Below are 13,001 nucleotides of genomic sequence, written 5' to 3'. Positions count from 1 at the left end.
GTGGCTCCGTCGGCACTGAGGGTTCCTCCCTGGCAGGTGAGAACGATGCCGTCAGGTGGAGGTCGTCTCGAGCAGCCTAGTACGCTTCCAGCATGGACAGGAGCGGCAGCTGCTGCGTAGACACCGCTGATTGAGGTGGGGCCGGACTCAACTGCTGCACTTGGGCAGGAGTCGACACGGCCCCGGAAGGAGATGCCGAGGAGTGGCCCGCCCGGGGTCGCACATCTCAAGGCTTAGCCGGAGGAGAACAGTCATCTGGCTTTTTCTTCTTTTGAGGCACCAGCGAGTGGGAGCAGTGCCTACTGTCAGACGGGCCCCGTGAGAAGCCGTGGCAGTGCCGAGAGTCCCTGGAGGAGTCCTCTCTCGGCGCCGAACTCGCCGACAGCGCCAGGGCACTCTGTGTTGAGGACGCCGGCGTAGGGGTCGGGTCTCTCGAGCCTGGGTCGCAGTGGGGGCGTAGGGCTGTCTCCATGAAAATCACCTTCAGCCGCTGTTCTCTTTCTTTAAGTGTTCTCGGGCGGAACTCGCGGCAGATCTTACAACGATCTTTCTGATGGGTCTCCCCCAGGCATCGAAGACACGACGAGTGCAGGTCACTTTTTGGAATGCACTTGGCGCAGGCCATGCAGTTCTTGAAGCTTGGGGACCACAACATGCCACGGCACCGGTGCCAGACGGAGGGGGGGAACCCCCAACAACACTGTACTATACTAAACTATTAACTCGAACACTACGAATAACATACTAACTATATACAACGGCATAGAGAAGAAACTTGCTGAGCAAGAGCAAGTTCCAGCCACTGTCACTGGCGGTAAGAAGGAACTAAAGGGGTGGCGGGTTGGCAGGGCTACATATATTAGGTGCCATGAGGGCACGACTCTAGGGGGCACCCAGGCTGACCCGATGGAAGCTGCTAAGGGAAAAATCTTCCGGCCAACGTACACGTGCACACACCTGATTGGAATCAACATGATCAAGCACTCGAAGAAGAAACATTATTTCACTAGGAGGGTGGTGAAGCACTGGAATGGGTTACCAAAGGAGGTGGTGGAATCTCCATCCTTAGAGGTTTTTAAGGCCCGGCTTGACAAAGCCTTGGCTGGGATGATTTAGTTGGTGTTGTCCTGCTGTGAGCAAGGGATTGGACTAGATGACCTCTTGAGGTCTCTTTCAACCCTAATATTCTATGATATGTGGTATGCCTGAATGAGAATGTAGAATGCCTACCACAGAAGGGGAAGTAGGACAGATGGAATATCCACACCTTCCACCTTGATGCCTGGCCCTATCAGGAAGTGTATCGCCATATGTCCTATGCTTTTCCAGGGATACCTGGGCAGGAAGATCCCAAAAGGAAAAAAAAAGGGAGAGGGGGGGATGGTGGAGTGTTAGGATATAGACAGACAGTTAATTATCTGGTACAAATATCGTAGTATCAAGGTGAATCTGAGATAGTCATTTTCAGATTAGGAGACATGGATCATATGATGATGATCAGTAATACAGATAATTAACTGTCTGTTAAGGCCTATATTTTAAGAATTTAGGCATATGTTTATCATTTAGTTAGTTATAGAGGTATAAAAGAAAGAATCAAAATCACTGTCTGCCTGTATAAAGGCCTTCTCTCACTGTGACAGTCTGAGGCCCTGTTCTTAAGCTAAGGCCTTTGCCTAAGCAGTGGGAGCTGCCATAAGCTGGAAATCATATGGTCACATCCTCACACATTTCAAACCAGTCATACTGAAATAAGGCAATCTGGGGCTGTTAGAAAGCTGATCTGATCTATCACCTCCAGATAAAAGGGAAGAGCCTAGAAGATGTAAAAGGAAATTTAGTTCGATAGTTTTCTGTTTGGTAAGAACTCACTTATCAATAGACATAGTTGGGAAACCCTTATGTCTTTATAGCTGTAGTTGTGAAATCCTCACTTCTGTATTGTTTTGTCATTATAGTTCCCACTTTGCTATTGTTTATTTGCATGGTCTCTGTCTGGTTCTGTGATTGTTTCTGTCTGCTGTATAATTCATTTTGCTGGGTGTAAACTAAGTAAGGTGGTGGGATATAATTGGTTAGCTAATCATGTTACAATATGTTAGGATTGGTTAGGTAAATTTCAGTAAAATGATTGGTTAAGGTATAGCTGAGAATATTACTATATAAATTAGGGGCAAACAGGAATTACGTTGGGATTCGAAAATAAGGAAAAAGGAACTTGGATTTAAGCTTGCTGCAAGTTCACCCCAATAAACATCGAATTGTTTGCACCTTTGGACTTCGGGTATTGTTGCTCTCTGTTCACTCGAGAAGGACCAGGGAAGTGGGAGGGTGAAGGAATAAGCCCTCTAACATAGTATTTTTCAATTCACCTCAAACAAGTACTGTACTGCAATCTCTTTATCATGAACGTACACCTTACAAATGTAGAATATTTTTGTTACATAACTGCACTCAAAAACAACACAGTGTAAAACTTTAGAGCCTACAAGTCCACTCGGTCCTACTTCTTGTTCAGCCAACCATTAAGACAAACAAGTTTCTTTACATTTATGGGAGATAATGCTTCCCGCTTCTTATTTACAATGTCACCTGAAAGTGAGAACAGGGGTTAGCATGGCACTTTTGTAGCAAGCATTGCAAGGTATTTACGTGTCAGATGTGCTAAACATTTGTATGCCCCTTCATGCTTCAGCCATCATTCCAGAGGACATGCTTCCATGCTGATGATGCTCTTTAAAAAAACCATGTGTTAATTAAATTCATGACTGAATTCCTTGGGGGGGGGGGGGAGAATTGTATGCCTCCTGCTCTGTTTTACCTGAATTCTGCCATATATTTCATGTTATAGCAGTCTTGGATGATGACTCAACACATGTTGTGTCTGCAGACATGTTGTGTCTGGGGATTATAGTGGACGAGAAGTGGGATATGAGTCAACAGTGTGCCTTTGTTGCCAAGAAGGCTAACGGCATATTGGGCTGCTTTAGTAGGAGTGTTGCCAGCAGATTGAGGGAAGTGATTATTCCCCTCTATTCGGCACTGGTGAGGCCACATCTGGAGTATTGCATCCAGTTTTGGGGCCTCCCACTACAGAAAGGATGTTGATAAATTGGAGAGAGTCCAGCGGAAAGCAACGAAAATGATTAGGGGACTGGGGCACATGACTTATGAGGAGAGGCTGAGGGAAATGGGCTTATTTAGTTTGCAAAAGAGAAGAGTGAGGGGGGATTTGATAGTAGCCTTCAACTATTTGAAGGGGGGTTCCAAAGAGGATGAAGCTAGACTGTTCTCAGTGGTGGCAGATGACAGAACAAGGAGCAATGGTCTCAAGTTGCAGTGGGGGAGGTCTAGGTTGGATATTAGGGAAAACTATTTCAATAGGAGGGTGGTGAAGCACTGGAATGGGTTACCTAGGGAGAGGTTTTTAAGGCCCAGGTTGACAAAGCCCTGGCTGGGATGATTTAGTTGGGATTGGTCCTGCTTTGAGCAGGGGGTTGGACTAGATGACCTCCTTAGGTCTCTTACAACCCTAATCTTCTATGATTCTATGTTGTTCATTTTAAGAACACTTTCACTGCAGATATGACAAATTGCAAAGAAGATACCAACGTGAGATTTCTAAGGATAGATACAGCTCTCGACTCAAGGTTTAAGAATCTGATGTGCCTTCCAAAATCTGAGAGGGATGAGGTGTGGAGCATGCTTTCAGAAGTTTTAAAAGAGCAACAATCCAATGCAGAAATTACAGAATCCGAACCACCAAAATAGAAAATCAATCTTCTGCTGGTGGCATCTGACTCAGATGATGAAAATGAACATGCATTGGTCTGCACTGCTTTGAATCATTATCGAGCAGAACCTGTCATCAACATAGACATATGTCCTCTGGAATGGTGGTTGAAGCATGAAGGGACATATGAATCTTTAGTATCTGGCATGTAAATATCTTGCAATGCTGGCTACGACAGTGCCATGTGAATGACTGTTCTCACTTTCAGGTGACACTATAAACAAGAAGCGGGTGGCATTATCGCCTGTAAATGTAAACAAACTTGTTTCTCTGAGCGATTGGCTGAACAAGAAGTAGGACTGAGTAGACTTATAGGCTTTAAAGATTTATATTTTTTTATTTTTGAATGCAGGTTTTTTTGTACATAATTCTACATTTGTAAGTTCAACTTTCATGATAAAGAGATTGCATTACAGTACTTGTAAACGGGAAATTGAAAAGTACTATTTCTTTTGTTTTTTTGAAGTTCAAATATTTGTAATCAAAAATAAATATAAAGTGAGCACTGTCCATTTTGTATTCTGTGTTGTAATTGAAATCAATATATTTGAAAATGTAGAAAACATTCAAAAATATTTAAATAAATAGTATTCTATTACTGTTTCACAGTAGGATCAATCGCACCATTAATCACAATTAATTTTTTTAATCGCTTGATATCCCTAATAAAAATGTATTACAGATCATCATCATATGATCCATGTCTCCTAATCTGAAAATGACTATTTCAGATTCACCTTGATACTACGATATTTGTACCAGATAATTAACTGATATTAATTTAGTTCAGCTTTACCTTTACAGTTCATGTCAGACTTTCAAACCCTAGCCTTTATTTAAGCAGGTACAAATAATTACAGTAACTCCTCACTTAAAGTCATCCCGGTTAACGTCGTTTCGTTATGTTGCTGATCAATTAGAGAACATGCTTGTTTAAAGTTGTGCAATGCTCCCTTATAACACTGTTTGGCAACCGCCTGCTTTGTCCACTGCTTGCAGAAAGAGCAGCCCGTTAGAGCTAGCTGGTGGGGGCTTGGAACCAGGGTGGACCAGCAGCCCTCCCCTCCCCCCATCAGCTCCCTGGCTCCCCTAAGTTCCGTGTGCGGCAGCTGCCCAGCAGGCTATCAATTGCCGGGCAGTTCAGCTGTACCGTCCCCCCCACTGCCAAAGTGCTGCTCCTGCCCTCTGCCTTGGAGCTGCTCCAGGGAGACTCCTGCTTTTTTGGGGGGGGGAGGGCTAATGTCAGGATGTCCCCTTGCCCCGCTCCTGCTCCCGCTCCCCCATCTCCACGGGGATGGGGGGAAGGGGACAGGATGGGCTCAGAATGGAGGGAGCTTGCTGGCAGCAGCTGCTGTCTCACATTTCTGATCTACTTAGAAAGGCAGTGTGCTTAGTAGGGTCAGCGTACTTAAAGGGGCAATGCGCGTCTCTCTCTCTCTCTCACACACACACACACACGCACTGTGTGTCTCTGTCTCTCTCTGCCATGTTGTCTCCCCTCCCTCCATTCCTGCTGCCTTATAGAGTGTGAGGCTACATTAACAACAATGTGTTAACCCTTGAGGGCTCAGCCGAGTGCTAATTCATCATTTAGCGGTAAGGCATTCTCTGGGAAATATCCCACCCTGACTTCACCACCTCAACCAAGCTTCACAATCATCATTGCTGTGTACAGTATTAAATTGCTTGTTTAAAACTTATACTGTGTGTGTGTATGTGTATCTATATATATAAAAAAATAGTCTTTTGTCTGGTGAAAAAATTGTCCCTGGAACATTTACATTTACATTAATTCTTATGGGGAAATTGGATTCGCTTAACATTGTTTCACTTAAAGTAGCATTTTTCAGGAACATAACTACAACGTTAAGCAAGGAGTTACTGTATGAGCACAATTTAGCACATGCAGCAAAGATAATTGACAATTTTAAGGCCCCAATCCTGATTTGTGGGTTACAATGCCAAAATGGAGGCCTGGTTAGAGCCAGGGTGAAAAGCTGGGCCTTATTTCATAGTGATCAAAACAAACATCCAGTGACTGTTATCCTATGAAAATGTGTTATTCCATTACTATTATATCTTAAATGTACAACAGAATTTCACCTACATCTTATTTTGCTCATTATTTTATACTTTGCCAGTCAATGTCCTGTCATATCCACACCAGTTGGGTAAACCCAGACCTTACCTGTAATTCTAATGTGCACATTAAAGGTCAGTTTCATTTCTATTATTTATTTAAGGCCACCACTCTGAATGCCTTATTCCTATTGGTGAGCAATTACTCATGTAAGTACTCCCATTGAAGTCAATTAGACAAATTCATGGAGAATAGGTCTATCAGTGGTTATTAGCCAGGATGGGAAGGGATGGTGTCCCTAGTCTCGGTTTGCCAGAAGCTGGGAATGATGATTACCTGTTCTGTTCATTCCCTCTGAAGCAGATGGACCTTTGGTCTGACCCAGTATGGTCGTTCTTATGTTCTAATGGGATTACTTGTGTAAGTAAATATTTATCAATAGGATTAAAGCGTTCATAATTTGGCACTAAGAGTGTTAAAGATACACACTTTCTATGATTTGCATTAAAATGTTGATTATAGGGAATGCATAAGGGAGTTCAGTTATTTAGTTTGAACTGAACTAAAATCAAGCACACAAATAGGCAGCCTAGATGCAAATATTTTCTTTTAAAAGAATACTTTATAACGCTTTTTCTTCTAAAGTAAAATTATTCTTTGGTAGTTTGAAGCAGCCTCTTAAACCGATTTTATGAAAAGGGGAAATATAATGCACTTTTTACTTTAGAACACCAAGAAAACTAAATAAAACAAATTAACATTAATAAAACAACGAGAAATGCTAAAAATTAAGGTTGCTCCAACAATATTAACTCATTCATGCTGTTTGTGTGTCATATTAAGCATTCCAATTTGTCTTACTAAATGTAAACCATAATACATTAAGACAAAGATACTTTGTTATTTATTTATACCATAAAATATACAGAATTTGCAATGTCACCACCTTAATATTGTTAAAGCAACCTTAAAACTGTTGGAATTTCCTGATTTGAGTTAATGCTGTATTAAAAAACAAATTGAGGGGAGAGGATATGTTTGCATCAGGAAACAACCATTAAAAATGTGTAATATAATAAAATAGCATATAAAGAAACATATTTAAAAACTTACCTGAACTGCGCAGCCAAGTAAGAGTAAAAGTAGTTTTTTAATTTCTTCAGTTCCTGGCTCTAAAATAAAATAAATTATTGTGGGTGCAAGTAACTGTTCAGATATGATTTCAAATCTGATCATTCTTTATGAAAAGCTCTTTTACTGAATTGCAGATTTTATTTATCACCATTATTTTTATACAATTGAACATTTTGGCTTAGTTCAGAATAACAGCAAATATGATGAGGGAATGTATGTCAAAGCTTTCAGCTCCTTGTTCCTTTGTCTTTTAAAAAAGTAACTTTCAGCACACACACACACACTTTACTACTCACAAGTAGTTTAAAAAATAAGAGGAGATTACTTACTGTAACTGGAGGTCCTTTGAGATGTGAGGTCCTTTGAGATCTGTGGTCCCTATTTGGATTCCAGACATGTCTGCGAACGCGTACCACACGCCATAGCTGTTTGTAGTAGTGTCCGTTGATCCGCACATGCATCGGCCACGTGGTGTGTCCGAGGCTTTAAGAGGCTGTGCGGGTCAACACCATTACAGGTCCCTCTTACCAGCATGCAATGGAGCCCCCAGAAGAGGGGATGGAAGGCGGGTATTGGAATCCAAATAGGGACAGACCACACATCTTGAAGAACCTTCAATTACAATAAGTAACCTCCTCTTCTTTGAGTGATGGTCCCTATATGGATTCCAGACATGGGTGAGTAGCGAACAGTGTTCAGCATGGAGATGGGTGGAAGGACTCACAAGAAGTTAGCCTGTAGGATGGCACAGCCGACTGTTGCATCCACCACCGCTGCTGCATAGCGAGTGGTAAAAGCGTGGACAGAGGCCCACGTGTCCGCTTTACAAATGTCCTGCCATGGCATGTCCACGAGGAAGGCAGACGTGGCAGAACGCGCCCGCGTGGAGTGGGCCATTGACTCGCGGAGGAACGTGAGAGAGGGTACTGGGAGGAGAGGGCATGGCCCCAGCAGTGTTCTGTGATGGTGAGGAAGAGCCTGGGTGGACACGGAAGATGTGGGTCCGCTGGAGATAAAAGGCCAGTGCCTGACGGACATTGAGAGAATGCAGCGTTTTCACTCTCGGGGAGATGTGTGGTTTGGAGTAGAAGATCGGAAGGTGGATGCACTGGTTGAGGTAGAACGGAGAGGCCACCTTGCAGAGAAATTTGGGGTGCAGGCACAGGGAGACTTTGTTTTTGTGGAAGACAGTAAAGGGTGGGTCGGCCATCATGGCCTCCAGCTTGCTAACCTATCTTGCCAAGGTGATGGCCACTAAGAAGATCACCTTCATAGAGAGGTGGGCGAGAGAGCAAGTTGCGAGAGGTTCAAAGGGCAGCTTAGTGAGGGCAGAGAGGATGAGATTCAGGTCCAAAGAGTGGGTAGAATTCCACACCGATGGGAAGGCATTGAGTATGCCATGCAGGAAGATGGTGGTGGTCGGGTGAGTGAAGACCAAGGAGCTGTCCACGGGGGAGGAGGGAGGCACTCAGCACCACCAGGTGGACACAGACGGCGGAGTGGGCAAGACCCAACATCTTAAGGTGGAGAAGGTACTCCAGGAGGATGGGAATGGAGATGTAGTCCAGAGGTGGCGGTGCACCCAGGCGGTGAAATGTCGCCATTTTTCTTGGTAGCAGGCTCTGATAGACTGCTGTCTGCTGTGTGTGAGGATGTTGTGCATGGGTATGGAACATGCTCTGCCTACACACGAACCCCATCCAAATACCAAGCCATAAGGAGGAGCAGCTTTGGGTTGGAGTGCCACAGGCAACCTTACACCTGTGTGAAGAGATCCAGGAGGAGGGGAAGGCAGATCGGGGTGCAAGCAGAAAGGTGGAGGAGATCAGTGAAACAATACTGGCGAGGCCAGGAGGGGGCTATCAGAATGACCATCATGCGGTCCTGCCACACCTTGCGGGAGCAGGAGAATGGGCGGGAAGGCATACCTAGTTTGGTGGTTCAGGGCAGGAGAAGGGCATCACCCTGTGAGCCCAGCCTAAGGGTTCCTCTGGAGCAGAAGAGGGGAAGTTTGTGGTTTGCAGCAGTCACAAAGACGTCCCAGTGCGGCATGCCCCACTGGCAAGAGACTGAGCGAAGTATGAGGTCATGGAGCTCCCACAAGTGATTCGCACAGAAGGACCTGCTGAGTGTGTCCACCAGGGAGTTGCTGGTGCCTAGGAGATGCATGGCGTGGATGTGAACCCATGCCTGAGGCACCAGTTCTAGAGGAGTATGGCCTCTGCACAGAGGGAGGAGGACCAGGCACTTCCCTGCTTGTTGATATACACAACTGCTGTCATGTTGTCGGACAGCAGCTGAATGTACTGGGATCTGATGAGGGGCAGGAACACCCAACAGGAAAGGCGGGCAGCCCACAATTCCAGCATGTTGATGTACATCCACACCTCTTGCAGAATCCAGTGGCCCTGTGCCATATGGCCCTCCAAATGATGTCTCACCCAGCGAGGGAGGCATCCATGGTAAGTGTGGTGTGGGCAGTGGGAGGAGCGAACAGAGTGCTGGCCAAGACTTTGGATGGGTTGGTCCACCATGTGAGGGAAGCCAGGATGGAGGAACGGGGGTGGAAAGCAAGACCAGCTTGCCCAAGTGGTCCAACTGCAGCCTGCAGATCGACCGGAGCGCACATGCAGGTGTTATGGAGATGCAGGCCACAATGTGGCCCAGGAGGGAAAGGCACTGGCAGATACGCATATGCTGTTGGAGCGTAGCTGCGCTATGAAAAAGGTGAGGGTAGCAAAACGATCTGTCGGGAGGAAGGCTCGGCCCGCAAGAAAATACAGACATGCCCTGATAAACATGAGCATACAGGTGGGGACGAGAACTGACTTGACCTTGCTGATACAGATGCCCAGGCCGGCAAAGAGAGCATGGAGGGTCTGGATAGTGGAGAGGAGATGGGTGCACGATGGCACAACAAGGAGCCAATTGTCCAGGAAACACGGAGTGGCCAAGACAACGCATGTGGGCTGCGATGACAGCAAAGATCTTTTCAAAGACCCAGGGAGCAGTGGTAATACCAAAGGGAAGGACCCGAAACTGGTAATGAGAATGTCCCACTGTGAAACAGAGGAACTTCCGATGAGCTGGGTGGATGTCAACATGGAAATAGGCATCCTTCATATCGAGAGCCATGAACCAGGCTCGAGGAGAGAGGGATGGGCGAATGAGAGGAAGCGTGACCATGTTCAGCAACCGGAGGTACAGAAGTGGACGACAGCCACCTCCCTTCTTCAGCACAAGGAAATAGGGGGAATAGAACCCACAGCCACAGTAATGGCGAGGAACTAATTCTATGGTGCTCTTCTGGAGGAGGGTGTCCGCTTCATCTCGGAGGAGGTTGTGGTGGGAAGGATTCCCATGGCCACCAAGGGGTAGACGACGAGGGAAAACCAGAAGAACTCTATCAAGTACCCCGGGTGGATGATGTCCATCACTCATCAATAGGTGGTAATCTTGCCCCAATTGTGGGCGAGCCGGGCAAGATGGCCCACAAAGACAATCTGGGTCACTGTGGGAGAGGTAGGAGGAGGTTCGCAGGTCTCAAGGGAAGAGTCAAAAAAGCTGTTTGGACAGACGGTGTGAGGGAGCCGAGGCAGCAGAAGTGGCAGAGGCGAAATAGCAGGGTCGTTGGATGTGCGGACCATGGTGAGATGGCTCCCGGGGACATTGAAAGTAGGGCTAGTAGGTGGCACGAAAACAATCTTTGTTGCCTGTGGGTTGTGGCCAGGGTAAATACCAAGCGACCGCAAAGTGGCATGGGAATCCTTGAAAGAGTGGAAGAATTTGTCTTGTCGCTAAGGAGTTTTTCGTTGTCAAAGGGAAGGTCCTCAAGAGTGGTCTGGACCTACGTAGGGAAGCTAGAGAATTGGAGCTAGGAATCCTGGCGGAGCATGACACCGGTCACTAGAGTGTGGGACGCAGTGTCAGCGGCGTCGACTGCAGCTTAGAAAGCCACCTTGGCAACCAGCTCACCCTCGTCCAGCAGCATCTGGAAATCTTGCTGTTTCTCCACCAGGAGGAAAGCCTGAAACTCCACCAGCTTCAGGTAGGAAAGGAAATTGTATTTTGCCAAAAGGCCTAGTAAGTGGCAATGCAGAACTGGAGGCCCACAGAGGAATAAACTTTGCACCCCAGAAGGTCCAATTTCTTCGCCACTCTGCCCCTCCTCATTCCCCTGAAAGCCTGCTCCCGGCCAAGCCAGAAGCCGGAGCAGGACCGGAGAGTTCGGGCTCCTCCACTTGCCAGGGATAGGGGGATCCGAGAGCAGCCCCTGACCCGTTCCCCACCCAGGACAGGTGAAGGGTCCAGGGCTCCCCACAGCTGCCAGTGCGTCTCTTATGCCGACCCAGCTCCGGCTGGAGAGCAAGGCTTTGAAACCGGGCTATGGTTAGAGCAGCCCAGGCAGCGGTGGGGAGCCACAGACCCACCACCTGCCCTGGGTGGGGGGTCCCGAGGGAGGGGACACGATCTGGGGGCTGCTCTTGGGCCCCCCACTCTGGGCAGATGGAGGGTCCGCAGCTCCCCACAGCTGCCTGGGCTCCAGCTACCGGCTTTGCCCCCCCGATTCCAGCGCCCCTGGGGTGGGGGTGGCCTTGAGGTGTTGCTGGCGGGAGCATTCAGTCGCTGCATGGATCACAAGTGAATTGGGTGGTGGATGGGGTAAACAGGAAGTCTGTACCCTTAAATCAGATGAAGTAGCGGCACTGGAAGCTGGGGTGTGCCAGACCACTTGGGCCAGTTGGAGGATGGCTTTGTGGATAGGGAGGACAGTCCGGGAGGGTCCCAGCAGTTGCAGAACATCCCAGAACTGGTTTTGCGCGTCCTGGACCTCCACCAGGAGGCTGAGAGCCACAACCACTCACCAAAGCAGGTCATGGTATTGGCTATGGTTGTCTGGAGGGCAGAGGGAAGGTGAAATAAGTGCATCATCTGAGGACGATGAGGCCCCAATGGGGACCGTCAGTGCCAGTGGAATGGGAACCTCCTGCAGGAAGAGGGTGCAGTGTGGTGGCAGTCGCAGCATCTCACAGTCCTGTTAGCGGCTGAAGCAGGCCAATAGGCTCAAGCATATGCGTTGCTGGGCCTCAGTGGCCCCCGGGGATAGCAAAAGGTCCATATGTGGGCAGATAGGGGGGCTGTTGCCAAGGATCCAGGCTATAGGTGAGCAGGTGAGAATGAGGGGTCTGGCTCAGAAACCCTCTCACACTCTGAGGACGGGTCCAGCAGAAGCGGGGCCATCAGTACTGCTGTGCTGTTGGTGCAAAGTGAGACAGTGCAGGGCACTGCTCAGGGAGGAGTAGGAGAGGTTCATTTGCCAGAGATTGAAGCCTAAGACATCCATGGAACCAGGGGGAGCCAGCATACATAAATGCAACTCCTGGAGTCCCTGTCAGACTAGTAAGGCCCATAAGAGTGGAGTGAGGTGAAAGGGTGAAAGATACCTCCCTGCTGTGTTCAGAAGGGGAAGAAGAAAATGTGCACTTTTCCACTAAAGGGAAAACTACCTACACTGGTGACACAGACGGACACTTGGATCTATTCCTGGCTGCTGTCCTCAATCCTCAAATTGTCCAGACAAGGGCAATATATGCTCTCCCATCCTATTTACATTTACAGTTACTACTTGTAAGCATTCTAGCCAAAGTTTTCAAATTTGGGTGTCTAAATCTAGACACCTTAAGTCTCTATTTACACACTTAAATAAGTGATCTCATTTTGAAGTGTGCTACTCAAGCATATTTCACACTACAGTAAATTGAAACTGTGGGTTTTCAGACCCACACCTCTGAAAATCAGACCACTTATTTAGGTACCCAAGTTTGATATTTATTGTATGTTCAAAAGGTCAAAATAAGTCAATGCAATTCCTGTGGAGTGAACTGAGACTGTCCCACGGTTTTTCTATTTAACTAATCCTGCCAGGAGGACAGTCAATCTGCAAATAATCATACAGCAATCTCATTCTATTACATTTTCCCCTTCTATATTAAG

The 13,001-nt window shown here is 47.0% G+C and overlaps 1 protein-coding gene across 7 annotated transcripts in view; it reads right to left on the bottom strand.

Moving 5' to 3' along the window:
* The window catches only part of CCDC88A (coiled-coil domain containing 88A), a 367,236-nt gene that overhangs the window by 246,139 nt on the left and 108,096 nt on the right, over positions 1-13,001 (bottom strand). For all 7 annotated transcript variants that reach the window (XR_002908971.3, XM_024215537.3, XM_024215545.3 and 4 more), the window contains one exon: positions 6,987-7,045. Coding sequence is in view for 6 of the 7 variants with exons in the window: in XM_024215537.3 (XP_024071305.2) it covers positions 6,987-7,045 (59 nt within the window). In the remaining variant the exon portion in view is untranslated. The remainder of the gene's footprint in view (positions 1-6,986; positions 7,046-13,001) is intronic.

This window comes from Terrapene carolina, unplaced genomic scaffold (genome assembly GCF_002925995.2).
Source record: "Terrapene carolina triunguis isolate 2854851 unplaced genomic scaffold, T_m_triunguis-2.0 Scaffold132, whole genome shotgun sequence".
NCBI classification, from domain to species: Eukaryota; Metazoa; Chordata; order Testudines; family Emydidae; genus Terrapene; species Terrapene triunguis.
The sequence above is the reverse complement of the archived record's forward strand: the minus strand, read 5'-3'. Positions and strand labels throughout refer to the sequence as shown.